The 22,553-nt window shown below is 38.9% G+C and overlaps 2 protein-coding genes and 1 non-coding gene across 3 annotated transcripts; 1 reads left to right on the plus strand and 2 right to left on the minus strand.

Moving 5' to 3' along the window:
• Nucleotides 1–6,560: 6,560 nt before the first annotated feature.
• LOC120621173 (olfactory receptor 3A2) lies at nucleotides 6,561–7,517 on the minus strand. Its single transcript, XM_039886530.1, has one exon. The coding sequence runs from the start codon at nucleotides 7,506–7,508 to the stop codon at nucleotides 6,561–6,563; it is 948 nt and encodes a 315-aa protein (XP_039742464.1). The 5' UTR covers nucleotides 7,509–7,517.
• Nucleotides 7,518–7,987: 470 nt separating this feature from the next.
• LOC120621276 (5S ribosomal RNA) lies at nucleotides 7,988–8,106 on the plus strand. Its single transcript, XR_005658104.1, has one exon. It is a non-coding gene; the product is annotated as a 5S ribosomal RNA (ribosomal RNA).
• A 9,359-nt stretch (nucleotides 8,107–17,465) lies between these two features.
• On the minus strand, nucleotides 17,466–18,419 carry LOC120621174 (olfactory receptor 3A1). The gene has a single exon (XM_039886531.1). It carries the CDS (start codon nucleotides 18,411–18,413, stop codon nucleotides 17,466–17,468), a length of 948 nt encoding a protein of 315 aa, XP_039742465.1. The 5' UTR covers nucleotides 18,414–18,419.
• Nucleotides 18,420–22,553: the final 4,134 nt, after the last annotated feature.

A 22,553-nucleotide genomic window follows, 5' to 3' on the forward strand; every position in this document is an offset into this window, starting at 1 on the left:
TATTAAACCGATAATATGGCTTTATTGTAGAGATATTGAAGTAAAAATAAGCCAAAAATAATTACTTGTGTTTCTGCCACCCAAAAGACAGCTACTACTGGCATTTGAAGTAAATTCTAAACTTTGATCTCTGCTAAATATATACAAATATGTATATTTAGAATTAATTCAAATTGTTTTGAAACTTGTTTTCAGTTAATAATATCTATGTTAGTAAATATTCAGCTACTTGATGTCTTAATATTTATACTTAATGTCTAGGCAGTGTTTCAGTGAGCAATTTAATGAATATCTTGGAATTCATTTAACGCACTCCCCATTATTTACAGTTAGTTGCTTACACTTTTTCCTGTTGTTTGCGATGTGGCATTAAATGTCTTGAATTCCTTAGGGGAAACTGGTGAAGTGGAATTCTGGGCCCAAAGTTTTTATTGTTCAGAGACTTTGATACATTTTTCCAAATAGACCTCCAAAAAATCACTCCTATACTTTTACCAAGAGGAGACACAACTCCTGTTTTTGTTTTGTTTGTGTTTATTTGCCTTGTAGATTTAGAAAAGAGAGAGAGCTTCAAGAACTTTTAAGTACAATGGGCAAAAGCAAAAGCAACATTGCGCTTCTTTAGCAACTTTGTGCTAATTAACATTGCACTAAAAAGGGGGTGGTACTAGGTTTCCGGCAAGCCCACCTTTGATCTGTCAACCTCAGGCGAGCTACAGCCTTGAGAACCAAGCCTACATCTCTATCACCAATGAGAGGAGGGCACTGGAAGGTGGGCATTGGCCACAGTGGCTTGCTGCAGTGGGTGTATCCCTGCCAGCTAGGATGGGGTCCCTCGGAAGTCAGGGTCTGGTCCACAATAAGTCACTTCTTCCAAGACCATGCAGAAGTGGGGACATCTAGACCATGTCCACAATTTGGACAAGGAAGTGGAAAAAGAGGGAGTGGCAGCTGGTGCTTTTGCTTTCTTCTTTGTCTTCTTCATCCCAATAAATACATCATTTATTTAAAATCCATAGCGTTAATAGTGCTTAATTTGTTCTTTTGAGCTGTGGCAGACTATGAGAAGCTGTTGCTACTACAAGGCATTTAGGCGTTTTCCCCATAGGCTAGTTAAAAGGTCTGAGATCTAAGTTCTGATTGTATGTCCTGGGGAGAAAAAGGCCAAAAGGACTTGAGCTCAATGAAAAGAAAATGACCAAGTGGACTCGTCAACTCACCTCCCATCCAGACTGCAATGGCAGTGTATAAGACATCATCCTACTCTGAAACTGACAGGAAAAAGGCCGGTAGGGACAAGGAAAGACTTTGGGATTTCCTGTGTTTGACTAGTTTTCTATAACAAGGTATGGAGTCCCACGTTCTCAGTCAGGGGCCTCGCTCTTACTGCTTTAACTAACTGAACCCTATAGCAGCAACCATTTCCCCATGTCTTAACTATACTAGATGTTATCATTTTAATATGTATTTGTTTATCCTGTGGATCCAAGTTGTATCCCATTATTGTTTTAATTTGAGTCACTCTGATGTAGTACGGTTGAACTTTTTCCTAGTATTTGTTAGTAATTTGCATTTCTTTTGTTAATTGTTCTTTTGTGTTTTTTTAATTATTTAGTTTCTAAATTTATACCTGAGTGTTGAGCTTTCTTTGATATATACACATACATATATTTATGCCTTTGGTCCATCATTACTATTATATTTTTATCATTGTCATTTTCATTTTTCTAATTAAAAATATGAAATATTTCACATTCATAAAGACTATATGTCTATATACTTTTTATAAGGTATAAAGAATGATGTAATAAACACACGTATAGGCAGTGTAACATATAGAACATAACCAATGCCATGGACCCTGTCATGTGTTTCTCTTTCGGGAATAACCACAATCCTGAATTTTGTGTTTATCATTTTCTTCATTTCCTTCATAGTTGTATTACATATATGTTGTATTACATATATGTATCCTAAAATATGTGTATTACTTATGTTTGTAAATTTTTGAAATTTAATGTAAATGGTATCATTTTGTACATATTGTGTTTTATCAATTTTATTAAGGTATAATTTACATGCAATGTAATTTACATACACTTTAAAGCATACAATTTGATGAGTTTGAACAAATGTATAGACTAGTTTATCCTCCAAAACAATGAAAATGCAGAATATTTTCGTCACTGCCAAGAGTTTCTCGGTGTCCCTTTGTCATAGACCCCCTCCCTACACCCCTGACCTCGGCAGGGCAGCCACAGATCTGTTTCTTTCACTATTTTGCAGTTTCTAGTATTTCAGACAAATGGAATCATTTGTGCCTGACTTCTTTTAAACAGCACAATACTTAAAAAATGTATCCATGTTGTTGCGAATATCAATAGTTTGATCATTTATTATTGATTGATATTCCATTTGTATCCATTCACCTGATGGGTGTGTGGGTTCTGGGCTTGCCAGCTTCTAAAATGGATCTGAATGATTCCATCTCCTGGTATTTGTGTCCTTGTACAACCCCTTCCATGTGTGTGAGCTCAATTTAGGGACTTGCTTCTAACAAATAGAATATAGTAAAAAAGATGGGACATCACTTCTGAGATTAGGTATTAAAAGTCTACGATCTCTCTCACTTTCTCTGTCTCTCTCTTTTTTTTTTCTTTTTGTCTCTAGAGCATTTTTTATGTATACAATACAGTATTATTAACTACAGTCACAATGTTGTACATGAGGTCTCCAGACCTTATTTATCTTTTAACTTAAAGTTTGTACACTTTGGCCAACATTCCCCCATTTCTCCCACTCCATAGCCCCTGACAACCACCAATCTACTCTCCAATTATATGAGTTAGATTTTTTAAGATCTCATATATAAGTGAGATCACATATACATGCATATGTAATACAAATAACCCTGCACTCTGCAGCTGAAAGGATCTGGAGCCGAGTTACGGGGCCATTTCTGAATCTGCAGTCTGAGGTCAGAGGTTTAGACAGGTATGTCTCCTGCTCCGTCCCTGGGTGGGCAGGACTGATGACTGAGAGGAGCTGGAGCCTGGTCATAGACTGCTTGGATCTACAACCAGGACCAAAGTCAGTGGGCCTGTCACCTGGGGGCACAAATGGATGCAACGCCTGCTAGGTCCCTTGGTAGACAGTGCCGATGGCAGGATCAATACTAAAGAGGACTATAGCCGAGTCCATAGAGGGACGGGGATGTGATGATCCATGAGTCTGCCACCTGGGTGCAGGTCTGCTTTCTTGAAACAGCGCTTCTTGGTCTTGGGCTCCGCCAGTGTTCCAGTCTCCTACCTGGAACCCAAAGCTCCATGAAGGTACTTTTGTCTGTGTATGGCTGCCAAATATTGTTGAGGGAGACCTCCTATTTTGCCATCTTTGTCTATATTTCTTGCTTTTCTTTTGATCTGAGGAAAGAATCATCATGTTTTAAGAGGCCTTGGTGTCAAGGAATTAAAGGAAGCCTCCAGCTAATAGCCAGGGAGGTCCTGAGCCCTCTTAACCCGATAACCTGCAAGGAGCTGAATCCTACCAAGAACCATGTGAATGAGCATGAAAGCTTCTCCTTCCCAGAGCATGAAGTCTAAACCACCAGCAGCAGTGCTAGGTGGAACAGGCAACATGTCCAATGCACTGGAGTTGAGGAGCACTTTTACACATTATGTTTTGTGGAGGAAAAATGTGAGTTGTTTTGAAAGAATTTACACTGGCTACAGATAAGGGGCGGGCAGGATAAGGTGAAGCGAGGGCAGTTCTATAATAGGAGCATGGTCTGTGAGGAAGAAGTGTTTGCTTTTTTGGATAGCTTGTGGGCAACAGTCCAGAAAGTTCATGTGTAAGTAAGAAACGGAGGCTCCTGGGGTTTAGTGGCGCCTGGATGTTCTCTTGTAGATAATCACAGAAATAAATTGGAAGTTAATTCAAAGTTCCAACATATACTCAGGAATGCAAGCAGTCTTTTGTCAGCTGGCTCCCAACTAATGACCTGGCTAACTGCTCTGTCTCCTCTCACTCTCTGCCCACTGTAATTTAATTTAGAACAGCTCAGAATTGTTCTTCTTGTCACTAGTATAAAGAATCTTATTAAACTAAGGTCACATGCCCACATAGGACCATCACTGTGGCCAAGCCAGTTAGATGTGCTGGTGCCTCCACACTCTGGGTAACCACACTCCCTGGAACCACCCAGATGCCAAGTGGAAATCGGCAGATGTTAGAAAAGGGGAAATAGAAATCAGAAAAACCATAAAAGTTCACCACAGGCAATTATCAAATAAAATAAAATGTAGACTTCCGGTTTCCATTTCGACATATAAAGAGCTTGGAAGTCATTATTCTCGTTCTTACAATAAGAAAAAAAGATGAACAATCTAAAAAACAATGACTTCTTACATCCATCAGATAATTGAAGTCACTTGAATGTGAAATTAACCATGGTTGTTGAAAACCACTGAGATTTTAGGGGCTGTTTCTTAGCACAATATAACCTAGCCTAGCTTGCCTGATACAGATGGAAAAAAATCTTTTCCACTCAAAGGGAAACACAAAATCAAAAAGCATTCTAAGAAAAGACAAAAACATTTGACCACATAAAAACAGAACACATCTATTTGGCAAAACATATCAAATTGAAAGACAAATGGCAAGATAGAGAAAATATTTGCAACCTAGGAGCCGAAAAGCTGATATCCATAACAATTAAGATTTCCTAACAAACAATCTAATAGAAAAGAGGGCAAAAACTCTCAAAATGCAATTTCGAAAGGAGAAAAACAATTGGCTCATAACTATGTGAAAAGAGATCCAACTGCAGTTTTAACTAGAATTAAAAGTTTAGATAAAAATACTGTCATTTCTTAACCTTCACATTGTAAAAATTAAAGATATTTATTTATAATAACCCTTTATGACAAGGATGTAGGTACATAGGCACTATAATAACCTAGTGCATGTTCAAATTGGTGCAAAAGTTTTGGAAAGAGGACAATATATATGTTTGTACATGTATCTCAAGATTTATATTTGCATTTTTTTAATTTGATAAAGTTATTCATAGGAATTAATCCTAGGTAAATAATTACAGAAAATCAGAAATACATTTCTGTAAAGCTATTTGTTACAGCACTCTTTGCTATTGGAAAACAATTGGAAACAACCCAAATTATATCAATAGAGATTTGATTAAATGAATTATGGCTTATGTGTACTAGTCAACCATTAAAATACAGAAAGTATGATTTTAGTCATCGTCATGTAAAAGGTTATGTTGCATAAAGTGTAGGAAAAATAAAAAGCAGGTCACAGAATGTGAATTGTTCTCGGGATGTGAAATATGTATGTCATATATGTGTAAAATCTCTGGAGGAATAAACAGTTTTAGGAATGATACAGCAGAGAAACAGTAGAATTACCAGGACAGGTTAAGTAGCTTTCCAAGGAAGGGTGGAGAAAAGATATAAATCAGGAATGGGTGAACTGAAGTCTAGATAAACATGAAGATGAAGAATTTCTCAGGGTTGGAGCAATAATGATGTACTAATAAAGTCAGAAAGAAGCCTTATTTCCAGGGACTACATTTATGGATATTTTCTGAGCTAGGTCATTTTGGACATTCTACATTAAAAATTCTAAGGACCTAGTTGAAGTAAAAATGCTTATTTTTTATATTATTTTATAATATATGTGAAGAAAATGATTTATCCAATAAGAGAGAAAAACATGGCAGAAGATGGAGACAGAATTCTCCTTTTTGATCTAAAGATATATCATATCTACATTAATGCGGTTTTTATTTCGTGGGCCATTTCCCTCTCTAGACCTTGCCTGTGCCTTAAATGTCCTATGGAATTTCTGTGTGGCAATGAAGAGAAGGAACTGATTTTCTTGGTGGTAAAAGGTTAACAGTAGAATAAAATAATCCTCGGCACTGGGCCTATGGATTAAAACAACTTTCTGCTCTTTGATCCAGAGAGAATCTCAGTCTCCATCAGATGAAAACTTCACAGTGACAGTCTTGGTTACCTATGCTGTGATTAAGCAAATAGCCCTTCCTTGTTGGACATTGCTGCCCAGAACTACTGGGCTTCCAAAGCTTCAACTCGACCTGGAAAGTGAGCACAGCCAAAAACAAGCTGGCAACTTTCCCAGGGGACTTGTTCTGCAGAGCCTAACTTCATATCCCCCTATCCTATTTATTTTACTATAGAGCACTTATCATGTATTATATCGTATATGATGCTTATTTCTTTCATGTATTTTGTCTCCCTTCATTACAATGTGAGTTGCATGAGTGCAGCAACTTTTGTCCATTTTGTCCACCAGTGCCCTAGAAAATTGTCTAAACCGTGGAAGCAATTCAATAAATATTTGTTGTAAAATAAATGAATGAATTATGTAGGATTTCTTTGCAGCACAAACACATCGGACAAATCTTCTGGCATCAGGAGACAGGAAAATTGGTTATGGACCATGTTCCCATGTTATTGTTTTCATGTGAAATTTTCCTTAACACAGAAAAGGCAGGAAGAAAGGGACCCTATCACCTCTCAGGTCAGTGACCGCCTCCCCACAAGCACCCGCCAGAGGGCACCTTGAACATCGGGGTTTCTAAGGCTGTAGATAAGTGGATTCAGCATGGGGTTGATAACTGTGTTGAAGACCCCAACCCCTTTATCCTTGTCTGAAGCCTCCTCTGAACCCAGACGCATGTAGTTGAAGATACCAGTTCCATAGAAGAGGCAAACCACAGTGAGGTGGGAACCGCATGTGGAGAAGGCCTTCTTCCTCCCCTCTACCGAACGCATTTGTAGAACTGCAGCAGCTACATGGATGTAGGAGGCGATAATGAGGGCCACAGGTGCACCTGCCATTATGAAACCTACAGCAAAGAGCAGCAGCTCATTGAGTTGGGTGCTGGAGCAAGAGAGCTGGAAGAGCTGTGGGAGGTCACAATAGAAGTGATTAACCTCATTGGGACCACAGAAATTGAGAGTAGTTAGGGCAATAGTGTGGGTCAGTGCATTGGTGAGGGCACAGGCCCAGGACACAGCCACCAATATCCTCTGAACTGTTTGGCTCATGCGGATGCTATAGGTGAGGGGCCTGCAGATGGCCAGGAATCGGTCGTAAGCCATGGCTGTCAACAGGAAGCAGTCCATCCCAGCCAGAAGGTGGAAAAAGAAGAGTTGGGAGAGGCAGGCTTCATAGGAAATAGTATGCGTGTGGGACAAGAGACGACCCAGCATTGCAGGAACAGTGACAGTGATACATCCAATATCCAGAGCTGATAGGTTCCCCAGGAAGAAGTACATGGGGGTGTGGAGTTTGGGCTCCACCAAGATGGCTGCCAAGATGCTTAGGTTGCCCCCAACTGTGACCAGGTAAGCAAAGAGGAAGAGTACAAAGACCACACACTGCAGCTTTTCTGTTTCCACTAAGCCCAATAGAATGAACTCAGTAACAGCTGTCCTATTGGTCCCAGCTTTTGGATCCATGAGTTCCTATAAGGAAGAGTCCCAGGAGCGAAAGCATCAGTCTACTCAATGTATTTATTCAATGTAAATGTTTTAAATCACTAAAGACCCCTGGTAAGTTCTTGGCTTTCCAGGTGATGATTTTCCTGCTCCTCAGACCACACCTCACTTACTGACCTCCCCCATCACCTCAGTGTCTTTACCCTACTCTCAGCTTCGATACCCAAAACCACTGTTACCTTGTCCTAGCTGAAAAAGTCAGAAAATTTAGAAAAATAAATCAAGATAAAAGCAGACTTATTAGAAAAATAAGTCTAAATAAAATAAGTCTAAATAAAAAAAATAAGTCTAAATAAAATTTATTAGAAAAATAAATCAAGATAAAAGCAGACTTCTTTTTTGAATGTAGTGAGGTTAAGATAGAACTTCTCCATTTTACACAGAAGGATCAGCCCAAACCAATAAGCAGATTTCAAAATAAAAAATTAATGACATTCCTCATCTATGGCCATGCTACCCGGAACACACCCGATCCCGTCTGATCTCGGAAGCTAAGCAGGGTCAAGCCTGGTTAGTACTTGGATGGGAGACCACCCAGGAAGACCAGGTGCTGTAGGTGTAAAAAATAAAAATAAGGGGTTTTAAATTGACAAGGTCCTTGCAATCTGTGAGGTCAACCAAGGGTTGCCTTGCCTAAAAAAAAAAAAAAAAAAAAAATTAATGACATTTCTAGAAAAGCTAGAAAGCATTTGAAAAGAACCTATTTCAAGGCTTCTAAAAATATTAATCGAGAATCAGTGAGAAGACACCCATGATTGTAGCTATCAGATAGTCCAGCCAAATATATTTCTCCAAGGCAAGAGAAATATTCTGAAGTATAAATTCAAAATCTTCTGGTCAATAAATTGCTAGTGTTTGGTTTGTTAATTAAGCCCTTACACTAGACTTTGAATAACAGCTTAATTTAAAATTATTTGTTCTTTTTTGTAGCATCCGCGACTTACCTCTGATATATCACTGTTTACCTTTTAGCTTCTAGTCACTTCTTAAAGAGCATATCTCCTCTACTTCTCTGTAAGAGACTTGGGGACAGACTATATGTTTGATTCAGTTTTCTAATAGCAATACTTACCACAACACTTCACACATAGTAAGTATTCGATATTTCTTAAATAAATAAATAGAAAGAAAGAAAGAAAGAAAGAAAGAAAGAAAGAAAGAAAGAAAGAAAGAAAGAAAGAAAGAAAGAAAAAGATTCAAGTGTCCATAGGATTTCAGAGAGATGTTACGAGCTGAATTTGTCACGGAAAACTCTCTGGACATATTGGAATTTGGGCTAAACTTATGGATTAGTACGATTTGGGGGAGCTGTAGGGGCAAGTGCACGGTACAAGGGTGCTGCGGGGACTACTGCTTTCCTTGGTTTTGATGGAACAAGCAGATAATATAGCAGTCTACACCCTGATATGTTTATTTTCATTTAAACCACCCAAAAGAATAAGGCCCTTAGGAGGGATATAGCTTCCAGACAAGTGAGTTATCGCTGGGGATAGAAGAGCAATAAAACAGCTGTTGCCAACCTTCAGATGGGCGGAGATGCAGCTTGCTTGAAATTGTGGGGTTCTGCAATGACTTCTGATCATCTAGAGACATCCAGAGTGTCTGACAGAGTCAGGAGGAACCCTTGCATGTCACCACTCTCAGTCCTTGTAATGACCCGATTCTCCTCACTGAGCTATGACCGCTCCCTGCTCTGGAACTCCACGCTATCCCGCCCTGCTCCCAGGGACGAAAAGGCTCACCCTTCACTGACTGGAGTGAAGGTTCCAGGCTGGCTGATAAAGTGGCTCTTGGGCAGTGAACCAGACTCGGTGAATCCCTTCACGCTCTCTCCTAAGAGTAACAGAGAGCAGGCCTCATCCAGGAAAGAAGGGTATGGGCAAAGGGTCCAGGAGAGGAACCAAGATCTTTGAGTTATCATCCCAGATCTTTCCCTAAAAGTCTTCCCTTTTCAGGGGCATCGGTTGCACCATATGTAAAGTTGGATGTGAGCTGATGGCAACAGAAGAGCAAAGGAAGGACCTCTGAGCATACTCACCAGGCATGGGCAGAGCAGCCAGTGAGTTTTCTTCAGGAAAGAAGATGAAGAGCTATGTAGACTCAGTTATCTACCCAGAATGCAAGTAGGGGCTTAGATATAAGAAAATGAGGAAAAACAAGATGATACCTTCTCTGTCATAGGACTTTCTTCACAATGATGTTATCCCCTGGGGTCGGGGGGTAGGGGGATGAGGTGTCTCAAAAATTAGCCCTCTGGGAAAAGGAGACAGATGAAGAAAGAGACAAGTTGTTTTGGAAACAACTCAGGCCCTTCATAAATATATCAACAATGTCTTACATATTCTGGTATTTAGACTTGTTTTTAAAAGGTCTCATCTCTAGCCCTGGCTTTATGGTAGGTAGTTAGGGCAAGTGATATAAATTCCACTTAACTTGTCTATATCCTCAGAGTTACCCAGGAAGCTAAAGGTATAATTGAGACTAGATACAGGTCTCCTAAGGGATACATTTTCTTTCCCAGATGTCAGCCCCAAGCAGGGCCTTTAAGCAGAGACAAGCTAATTCCCAGACTTGCCTTGTACCTAAGGATGAGGATGAGGCCACAGAAGAGAGGCAAGAGAGAGAAGCTTTCTTCCAACCCAGTTTCTTAATGAGTTTTCAGGAATGTGGTACTTTCTCCCTCATAGCCTTGTTAGTGGGGAGGGGTCTACTGGGACTACGTTTTGGGATTACTATAATGATTCTGGAAGTGGCGGTAAAAAAAAAAAAGCTATATTGAACTTGAAGGACCCCTAGGAAGCTGCCTATCAATATGATTAGGCCAGGTCCTTAGAAATGGAAAGCCCTAGTGAAGGTCACAGATTAATAAACAGAAGATGTGGGAAGGTTGAGAAATGTGCTCTTCTGACTCCTATACCTACCAATAATTACTCACCCAACACCCTCTCCCCCAAGAGAGAGTGCTCTTCTCCCACCAGAGAAGTCTGGTGCAGTAGGAAAAGCACCGTAGACAGACCTGCTTGTCTGGTTATTATTAGTGGTTTGACTTTGGACAAACTGCTGTACCCTTTGGGCCTCAGTTTCCTCATCTGTGAAATGAGTATATCTTTTCCCACAGAACATTGCTGTGAAGATTATTTATGAAGATTCATTAAGCTGCTAATAGAGTTTTGACAATATATCAACATGCCAAGTTTTTATCAGTGCTTGTTAACAGATATGATAATGTGCTAAGAACTTTATAAGCTAGAGTCCTATCTGTCCTTGCAACAATTCTATGAAGTAGATTGTAGCAGACATAGCAGATGTTCTGACACACATCTTGCTCAGCCTTTCTCTGATTTCAGTTGTGGCTGGGTTGGAGAGTTCTCTGCAGGCTTCTGGTCATTGAGAGGTGCCTGTGTGTAGCCACTTCCTTGGGATCCTCTGATGCTGTGAACAATGGGAGGCTCACTGGGTCTGAGCACATGTGAGGCCCAGAGTGCAAAAGGCAACTTGACATAGGAGACAGGAGCCAATGGATAAATGCCCCACTGCTTCTTCTTTAGACAATTCTGGGAGGCATTCTCTATGCTCTTGCGCAATCCAGTCTCTGCTGTCCACAGCGGGGACTTTGGTAATGACTCCTCAGTCAAGGATACTTCTTTCTTCTTTGTCTCATCTCTTCTTAACCTCAGTCTTGTTCCCTGGGACCACCTCCCAAATAAGTAAACTTATTCTTGCTCCCTGAGATGACTTCCAATTTAAACTACATATGCATTATATCTCAGTCTCTGCTTTGGTGGGAACCAATTCTGACAGTTGGTACTGGGATAGCCCTAGGAGGCATATACTCCAGATGAAATTCTGGAACTGGAACATTCATCACTGCTTGGGGTAAGTAAGGTCAGTGATAACCCCTAGCATAATTACTAAGACTCGCTTGTGGTAGATTGGGATGAGGTATAGGTGGAGAGTAAATCACTGGGTTATGTGTTAGCCCTAGCACACTAATATTATGAGAACCATGGTGATTTTAAGAACTGTGGAGTTTTAAGAATAAAGGATAGCTTTTGTTAACTTTCTTAGAAGTCTTGAAGAAACAGAATGACAGGCCCAGGTCAGCCAATTATCAATTCAGGGTATGTTGTGAAAGCCAGAACACTTCCATGGTGACATTTAATGAGACATTAATCTCCTGAAGCCACAAGGCAAACAGTGGTGAAAACCACACCTAGGCCCTAATTGTAAGGGTGGCAGAGCTACAAGGGAGGCTGATTATGTAGCTTAGGTGATTCTCCTGTCCTAAATCCAGGGCCCTGATAGAGAAAGAATAAGAACTTAAATTCTAGAATGGGGATGTTTGAGAGGCTGAGCATGAGAATTTTGAACTCCCAGTCTCCCCTGAACCCACTTGGCTGGCAAAAGCATCCCTTCCCCCTTGCTAGAGGAGATCAATCTCCTTTTGCCTGAAGATCATGCAAATGCCTCATAAGAATCAAATGCCTTACAAGGTCTTCCTCAAGACCTTTCTCCCACTTCTTCTCAGTGCCTCCTGAATAATTAGGTTAGTCTTGGTATATTCCGAGAAAAGAAATCCCATCTATGCCCCAAGAGGTAATAATTTACTTACCGAAAAGAATTCCCATACTTGCATGTGGCAAGCTGAATAATAGCCCCCAAAGTTATCCAGGTCCTAATCCCCAAAATCAACTTTGTATGGTGAAAAGAACTTTGTAGATGTGATTGTTAGGGGTCTTCAGCTGGGGAGATGATCCTGGATTATCCAGGTGAGCCCTAAATGTAATCACAAGAGCCCTTATAAGAGAGAGGTAGAGAGATACTTGATTATAAAAGAGAAAAAGGCAATATGATGATGGAAGCAGAGATTGGAGGTATGTGGCCACAAGCAAAGGAATTCTAGAAGCCACTGGAAGCTGGAAGAGGTCAGGAATGGATTCTCCCATGGAGCCTCCAGAAAAACTTTCCCTGCTGGCATCTTGAAGTTAGCCCTGTAAGACTCATTTTGAACTTTTGGACTTCAGAACCAGGAGAGAATATATTTCTGTTGTTTTAAGTCACTAAGTTTGTGGTAATTTGTTATAACAGCAATAAAAAAACTAAAAAATATATCCTGGCAGAAACTGGAGTTCCCCCAGTTTATAGAGAAGCAATGTGGGAGTGAATCATGAGGACTGAAAGAGTGGGATAGAATGAAAGGTTGAATAGGGAAAGTTAATTGACATGGGAGAATTTTTTATGGTTCATGATGTAACATCCTGGCAAGGATGCCTGGAACTGTTCTTAAACTGTTCAGATGTCCTTTTGAAGCTGGATATTGGTTATAGGGCCTTTTCTTTTCTTTTTTTTTAAATTAAGTTTATCGGGGTAACATTGATTAATACAATTATACAATTTTCAGGTGTACATTATAATTTGACATCTATATATTCTATTGTGTGATTACCCCCCAAAAGTCCAGTTTCCTTCAGCTACCACATATTTGATCCCCTTTACCCACTTCACTGTCCCCCAGCCCCCTATATTTGACTCCCTTTACCCTGTCTACATCTTCTCTCCTCTCCCACCCCCTACCCTCTGGTAACCACTAGTCCATTGTCCATGTCCCCGAGTCTGTTTGTGTTATAGGGCCTTTTCGAGACCCACAGTCAGACCAAGTTTGGCAGTGTTGTGTCTTCCTTCAGGTCCCTGGGTAGGCAGAAGTGTTCCCAGCCCATGTCTTCAAGGGGTAGGAGCTGGATTATTGTGGGAGCTGGAGTCACTTCAAGATCTGCAGTTGAACTCAGTTGAATTGAGGTCAGTGGCCCTACCTCTGAGAGCATGGAAGAAGAATGTGTCTTCTGGTGGGTCTCTGGACAAGCAAGATTTTCCTAGCCCATGACTGCAAGGTGCTAAAGCCAAGTTACAGGGCCATCTCAGTGTCTGCAGCTGGACCAAGGTCAGAGGGCCTGTCTCAGGGAACATGGATGGTTGTATCTCCTACCTTGTCCTTGGGCAGGCAGGACTAACTGCTAAGAGAAGCTGGAGGTGAATCATGGGCCACTTCAGCATTCACAGCCAGGACCGAGGTTGATGGGCCTGTCAACCAGGGCACAGGTGGGCATGACTACTGCCAGGTCCCTTGGCAGATATTGCTGGTGACAAAACCAAGGCCAAATGGGACTGTAGTTGAGTCCACAGGGAGACAGGTCTGTTACCAGGTCAGTGGCCAGGACTACTATCAGCAAATCTGCCATCTGGGCACAGACCTGCCTTCTCAAATCATCCCCCCTCAATCTTGGGCTCCAGCAGGTTCTCATAATCTCCTACCTAAATCCAAAAGCTCCCACAAAAGCACTTTTGTCCAAGTATGGCTGCCAAACATTATTGCTGAGGGGGAAGTATGAGTGGGGACCTCCTTTTCGGCCATCTTGATGATTATTATAATATTACGTATCATAATTATCATACTATATGTATCATTAAGCTTACATTTTATGCAGTTGGGCAATTTCTCCACTGGGGAAAAAAGTTAGAACATACACAAAAATAAATTCTTTATGTATTAAATATTTGACATAAAAGTAGTAGAAAAACATCACTTACAAATATTTATACAGCATTTAGATGGAAAAGTAAGTTTTTTCTAAGCATGACATAAATCAAAATAAATTTCATAGAAATGTTAAATTTAATTTGGGCAAGAGACACCCTAAACAAAGTTAAAGACAAATAGGAAACTGAAGATTATATCAGCAACATATATGGCAAAGAAATACCATTCTAAAACATAAAGTGTTTCCACAAATCATTAAGATAAAGATAAATTACCCCTAAAGGAGCAAAAACATGAACAGGCAATTTTCAAAGAATAAATACAAATAACGAATAAATATATAAACATCTATTCAACCAAAATAAACAAAGAAATTCAAATTTAAAAATAATGCAATATTTAATCTAATTATCAAAGTTTTATTTATAACATCCAATGAAGTCAACAAGTAAGGTAACAAGCATTCTCACTCTGCCCTTGCAAATTGCTCTGGCAATTCTCAAGCTGCCAATCAAGATGTAAAATGGTACACATTTTTTTGGCAAATAGAAGAGCAAAATATTTACCAATTTTTAACTTTACATTTCTTTAGTGTTTGTACCCACACATGCACACACATAAATTACTTTTATGAATTTAACTAGTGAAAATAATTTCAGATGTATGGAAAGACATATAAATAAGAATACTATCCTAGTATTATTAGCAAGTATAAAAAAGGAAAAAGAAAAAAGAAATAATTTGAATTATATCAGAGGTTTGCATAAATAGGTTATAGTTTATACATAAAATAAAATATTTTGTGGCCTTTAAAATGGATGATAGATTTCTTGGTTGACATGTAAAGAATTATACTATGTAATGTGGACAGGGGAAAAACAGATTACAAAATAGTATGATGTTTTGAATGTGTGTGTTTGTGTGTCCATTTGTCTGATAAGTTAAACACCAACTATTATCAATGGTTACATTTAAAGAGTGAGATTATTGTAAGAATGGTATAGAAGGTTGATGATGATGTTCTATATTGTTTAAACTTTTACAACATTTTACATTACATGCATGATAAAATATTTATGTAGCAAGAAATTTCCAGTTTGGAAATTTAAAAAGAGATAAATTCCAAAGGAAAGTGAACAATCTCTAAACTGTTTAAGAAACTATGATCCTAGAAGGTGGACAAAGTGCTGGAAATCAGTGTCCTTGGTCATTCTTTATGATGCTGAACCCATTGATCTATTTCACCCCAGTGATGATGCCACACAAAATCCTCCCTTGTGGTTTTAGATGAGTGTTCATATGGCAAAAAGGCCAGGGATTTTTAAAAAGTAAACAAAAAGCTCTGTTTTGTTACAGGGTTAAATGCTGGTGGGTAGAAGAAGTAAAGGCAGGAGATGTGGTAACTCTTCAGGGTCAAAAGAGTGAGACAGTCTTTCTGTTCATTCAGACTAGTAGACTAGAGAACATTAGAGGTGGAAGAATCATGTTGATAACCTTGTGCCTCTATCAAATATAGGCCCAGAAAAGGTATAGAATTTTCTCGAGGTCAGGAACATTGTGGATTGAGTGGAAGTGATGAAGCGAGAACCATGTTGCAGGTTTTCCTTGACAGTTTCCTTGGAGGAAACTCACTCTTTGCATCTTTGAAGTTTGGTGACTAAAAAAGGATCGGAAAAGAGCTATCTTTTCCCCAAGTCTTTGACAGTATTGGCAGGCAAGGCCCAAAAGGCAGGGAGTAAACTATTAAGTTGGAGAGTTAGTCATAAACTCTGACGACATTTTAAAGATATAGGTGGATAAAATACCAGCACTCTTTTTCTTCTCTTTTCTCGTCTGATAAACCTCCCTGACATTCTAGGAGGACCTTCCATTTAGAGAAGCAGAAAATGAGTCCCCTGTGCGCTTTTTAGCACTTTTGTTAAAACTTAAAAGTTATTTTATTCTTGGTAGAGAGAATGAACTACATTGATGGCATTAGGCCTGCCAGAACTGGTTATTGATGGACAGTACAAAATAAGAAATTCACACCTCCAATCCCTAACCTACTAATTATGTTACCCCAACTTCCTTCCTCTGATCTTTTACAAGTTTTAAGGCATTTTATCCAATCTCTCCATTCAATCTCTACCCTATTTGGTCTTCTCCAATACCTTTATCTTTTCTACTCAACTCCTTTTGCTTGCAATCTATTTGCCCCTATTCCTCATCTTTTATTTTCATTTTTCCCCACAAACTCCCCACCTCCAATCTTGTTTTGCTTCTATCATGTTCTTTCTCTTCACCTCCATCCTATCCCACCTTTTCAATCCCTTCATTCCCATAAAATACCATGGAGAAGTCAAGCCATAGGAAGTTTTAGGGAAATTAATTGGGAAACCTCTGTGGCACAGTAGAGATGCCAGGAATGGGTGATTAGTCGTAAAAGTGAGATCAGAAGGAAAATTCAGCTAAATGATTACTGAACTAAAGGCTGATAAGCAGAAAACAAGATGAGATATTGTTCTAGGTTAGAGACATGTTTTCCTACTGATAAGAGAACTTTAGGGTAAGGCATCACCGAATACAACAGACTTGTATTTACAGATATGGATTGTCATAGCTAGTTGATTTGGGGACTGAGTGAGAATTTAGAAAGGAATTTCATATTGAGTATTCTGATTTTTTTTAAATGTTGAAATAACATTTAAATTATAAATGCTTATCTTTTCAAAAGATTTGAGGAGAGATAGATGAGGAGAATTGAATTTTATATTATAAAATTTATCATATGTGTTAATGGAGTTTTAAATTTTTGCACACAGGGATCATGTTCTCCTGAGTTACTAGAGAATACAGGACCATACAGCTCTCTATCTGTCTCCTCTATATCCCATAGCATCTTTGTGTGATAGGAAGAGATGAGCTGCTTTTTTAGGCTTATAGTAACCTGATAGGAGAAATAAAATAATCCTGATCTCTAGGCCTATGTTTTATAAACAGACCAACCATACTCGAACTTGAGGGACTCAGATGACCCCCTGCAGCAGGGTTAGGGAAGAGGGGGTGGGACCTAAGCTATAACCAACTGCAGCTGCTACAGGTTCACGTGGGACATGAACCTGTAAGCATGCAGGGCTTCCTAGGTTTCACTTCTACCGAGAAAGGGGAGCCCATGATGACTGAGGCTGTAATTTGCCAAGGGGACTGACCTAGCATTAATTTACATGCCCTTTGACTATCATTGAGCAGAGCTTCTTTGGGAAACAATAACTGTTATCCCTTACAAAAAATCCTCATGCTCAGGGAGATACAAGCAGTTCTGGATGTTTGTCCTAGTTATTGGCTCCAGAGGATTTCTCCTTTAGTCCAAAAAAAGAAAAGGAGAAAGTGACGCTCCAACCTTATCAAGTCAGTGACCGCCTCCCTGTGAGCATCCGCCAGAGGGCGCCCTGCACATCAGGGTTCCGGAGGCTATAGATGATTGGATTCAGCATGGGGTTAACGACAGTGTTAAAAATTCCAACAGCTTTATCCTTATCTGAAAGCTGGGCTGAACCTAGTCGCATGTAGTTAAAGATACCTGAACCATAGAATATGACAACCACAGTGAGATGGGAGCCACATGTGGAGAAGGCTTTCTTCCTGCCTGCCGCTGAGTGGATTCCTAGAACTGCAGCTGCTACATGGGCATAGGACGTGATAATGAGAGTCACAGGGGTACCTGCCATTATGAAACCTACAGCAAAGAGCAGCAGCTCATTGAGTTGGATGCTGGAGCAGGAGAGCTGAAAGAGCTGTGGGAGGTCACAGTAGAAGTGATTGATCACATTGGGACCACAGAAGTTGAGCGTGGATATGGCTACAGTGTGGGTCAGTGCATTGGTGAAGGCACAAGCCCAGGATACAGCCACCAATATTCTCTGGACCATCTGGCTCATGCGGGTGCTATACGTGAGGGGCCGGCAGATGGCCAGGAATCGGTCATAGGCCATGGCTGTCAACAGAAAGCAGTCCACCCCAACCAAGAGATGGAAGAAGAAAAGCTGTGTGAGGCAGGCTCCATAGGGAACTGTATGCTTTTGGGACAAGAGACGACTCAACATTGAGGGAATAGTGACAGTGATGCACCCAACGTCGAGCACTGATAGGTTCCCAAGGAAGAAGTACATGGGGGTGTGGAGTTTGGGCTCCACCAAGATGGCGGCCAGGATGCTGAGGTTGCCCCCAACTGTGACCAGGTAAGCAAAAAGGAAGAGTATAAAGGCAACTGGTCGCAGCCCTGGTGTCTCTACCAAACCCAGCAGGATGAACTCAGTAACTGCTGTTCCATTGGCCCCAGATTTTTGCGACATTAGTTCCTGCAAAAAAAAAAAAAAAGAAAGAAAAAGAAACATTCCTCTCAATATATTTATTAAAAAAGAAGAAATAGACTTTTTTCTACGTGCTGAGCTTTTTGCTAAGATCCCCCTCTCCAAGTAAGGACTTTCCCACTCCCCAGGACACACCACACTTATTAACTCTCCCAGTACATTTACCTCAATAGCTTTACTTCATTCTCAGGTGCATGGACAAGTGACACTGCCACTCTGGACCTCCCTCCCTGTCTTAGCTGAAAGAATCTATTTGTAGAGATTATGAAGGACAAAACTCTTCAGAAAACAAATAAGTTGAACATGTATTCCTGGTTTGAATATGGCAGAGTAAATCTGGAATTTTCTCTTCTCAAAACTCATTCTTTCCCAAGACAAGCAAAACAGGAATAAAAATACAAATTCTATCTTCAAAGAAACTAGTAAACATCCAAAACACTAATCTACAAACTAAGCGAGAAGGCTTCAAGAATAGTGGAGATCAAATAGGAGAGTGGCAGAGAGAGAAAATCTATGGCCATAAAAAAAGCTAGACAAGTATAATTCTCCATAGGAAAAGGGCACTCGCTAAGGAACAAAATCAAAAGCTCTTCTTTGCAATAATGGAAGTAGGGTGCATAGTATGGCACTGTTACCTTCTGTGATCCACTGGCAACCAACTTTGGAGAAATCCACTGGCAACCAATTGGAGAATTCGAATAGTGTGAGGACGGCTTTAAAATATAGAAAAACTTTAACCAAAATTGATTAATCTATTAAAATTCAAAAATTCCAACAAAGGTGGATAAAGGTGTGGTACATATATACAATGGAGTATTACTCAGCCATAAGAAAAGATGAAATACTGCCATTTATGACAACATGAATGGATTCTGAGATTATCATGCAACGTGAAATAAGTCAAACAGAAAAAGTTGAGAACCATATGATTATACTTATACGTGGGATATAAAACTGAAAGCAACAAATGAACAAGACTAAGAAACAGAGACTCATGGACACAGATAGCAGTTTAGTGGTTACCAGAGGGAAAGAGGGAGTAGATAAGGGAAAAGGGGGTCAAATATATGGTGACAGAAGGAAATTTAACTTTGGGTTCTGAGCACACAATGCAATATACATATGATGTATTATTGAATTGCACACTTGAAACCTATATAATTTGATTAACCAATGTCACCCTGATAAATTTAATACAAAATTTCATTCATTTTTGAAGAATGTTTTTGTTGTATATAATCTATATTAATTCAACAATTAACAGATGCAGAGAACAAACTGTTGGTTGCCAGAGGGGCGGGGGTTGAGGGATGAGTGAAAATGGTGAAAGGGAATAAGAGGTAAAACTGATATGAAAACTTGTACCCAGGAAACATTTACCCTCTAAAAAGAGCATATATCAACCAGAAATTCAGCAAATCTTGAAAGAATAAATAACACAAACAATAATATTTAATCACAATCCAATTTAAAGAAAAATTGTTAAAATACTATTAATAGAGGCAATAACATAGCTATCTGGGAAAAACATAAGTTATATACATACCTCACATTATTTTGAAAAAATAATTTCTAAATGGGTCAAATATTTAAATATAAAAATTAAACCATAAAATTTGGGGGAAAAATTGGAGAATTCAAATAGTGTGAGGACGGCTTTAAAATATAGAAAAACTTTAACCAAAATTGATTAATCTATTAAAATTCAAAAATTCCAACAAATTAGCTAAGCTGGGACTACATTTTCCAAATTTCATCCTCTGTATGGTTCCAGGTTAGGGTTGACCATAAGGGGCATTCGAAGGACAGTTGTAAGGTAGAAGTGAAAAGGAAAAAGGGCAATTTGGCAATATTTTTCAAAATTACAAATACATTTTTTACACCCTGGGAACTTATCTAACAGACATATGGTCACATGTAAAAAGTGACATGTGTGATGTTATTTATTGCAGCATTATTTGTAATAGCAAATAATTAAAAATAACCTGTTTATTATTAGAGGGCTGACTAAATTCATTATAGTATATCCTTACAAAGGAATACTATGCAGCTTAGGAAACAGCTCTATCCGTGCTGATTTGAAAAATATCAAAGCTATATTATTAAATGTAAAATACAACTTGTAGGATGAATATAGTATGCTTCGTTTGCATTAAAAATGAGGGAAAGTATACACACACATACACGCACATGCACACATATATAACATAGTATAGTATAATATAACATTATAATATAACATAACATAACATAACATAACATAACATAACATAACATAACATAACATAACATAACATAACATATATATTTTTTGCTTGTAAAAAGATATCCAGAAGGTTACTCAAGAATCTGGAATATTTGTCTTCTCTGGGGAAGAGGATTGCAAGGGTGGAAGACAGAGTAACAGAATGAATGAATGAATGATAAATTAGAAAGACAAAAGAAAAATAAATCCATTTACATAATCAAATAGACCGACATCTGAGACAGTATAAACAAGAAAAAAAATGAGTAAATACAAACAATTACAAGTTAGAAAGGTTATGGCCAGAGATACACAGGAAAAAATTTTTAAGAGAAAATTCCCTGTAACTATATATTAATTAAATAGAAAAATTCAATAAAATATGCACAATTAAAGGAAAATATAAATAAAAAATATTTAAGAACAATCTAAAAATCTCAATAAAACAGAAACAGGGGAAAAAGTAAAACAAAAATATTGTCAAAGAAATAATTACTCTAGTAGCAATCTCTAGACTCATAAAGCTGTTGAAATTTTGTTTAAACTTTAATAAACCAAGTATACATAAACTTTCCTGCAACGGAGAAAAAAATTTAAGCACCCCAATAATTTTTATGATGTTAGCATACATTTGACGCTAAACCCAAGGCATCTCAAGGACCCTATAATTCTCCTGTAATTCTCTCTCAAATTATTCTGACTATTCTTAGGACTCAAAGACCCACTCCCACACTTGCTATTGTTGTGCCTTCGTAGATCCCAAAGTTTTGCCTTGCAGACTGCCGTAGCTGAAGTTCAAATGAGTCCCTTGGGTGGACCATGGTCACAGTCAGCAGCTGCCCCTCTGGTTTCCCTTTTTATTTTAAACCATGTCATCAGATTGCAAACACTGTGACTTCCTATATTCCCACCTTTGCTTATGTTATTTCCTCTATATAGACTATCCTTCTTCCAACATCATATAGTCAAAGTCTTGAAGACTCTGCTCAAAAGCTACTTCTTCCAGAAATACCTCCCTGATCTGTGCCTGTTTAAAAGTGATATTTGCATCTTCAACATTCTCACTGCCCTTTTTACATGCCACTTACTATTGCACCTTCTGGCATAATCATTTAGTAATTTAGTGTAGTTCCTCCAGTCCTATTTAAAGATAAGATTCATGTCTGATTCAACTTTAGGAACTATATGCATAAACTCATTTTAGTTATATGTATTTTCATAAATAAATGAATAAATGCATTGGTTGACAACCAGGTTTTCTGACAAAGAGGACTTTGTTGTGGACTACAGTAGTGAGGAAAGGGTTTCTGGACAAAGGGAGTTTGTGCTAGACTTGGAAGAATTAATGTGATTTGGAGGAGGTAAAGAGTCACATGAAAGGCACAAGATTACTGCTGTAGAGATGACTTCTCCATTTGTCTAGATAAGACAAGCAGTTGTAGCAATCCACACATTGACACACAGCTTTTTATATAAACTTCCACATATTCTATAATCAGAAGAAATAATCCTAAATAAACAAGTCATGAGCCAGAATAATATGCTCCCATAATATCTGCTATCTAGTCTTCAGTCAACAAAGGACGAAGCTTATATAAGAACTCCTAATTCTGGATTGTCCACTGGACTATCCATCCAGGACTTCAGTGTTCATGATACCCTAGGAGTGATCATTGATGAGGAGGCCCTTCTAGAGCCCCACTCTTGGGGGCCATATGAGGCTTCTCTCATATGCTGTTACTGCTCCCTGATCTGATGTTCCAAAAGGTTTGGTCTTAGGGATCTGGACAGGGCTGCCCAATAAGGACTGGGTTCTGAGCATGGTAAGTTGAACACTGAATCTCATCCCACTCACCCCTAAGAGAATAGAAAAGCGA

Source organism: Pteropus medius, unplaced genomic scaffold, assembly GCF_902729225.1.
Source record: "Pteropus medius unplaced genomic scaffold, Ma_sr-lr_union100, whole genome shotgun sequence".
NCBI classification, from domain to species: Eukaryota; Metazoa; Chordata; class Mammalia; order Chiroptera; family Pteropodidae; genus Pteropus; species Pteropus medius.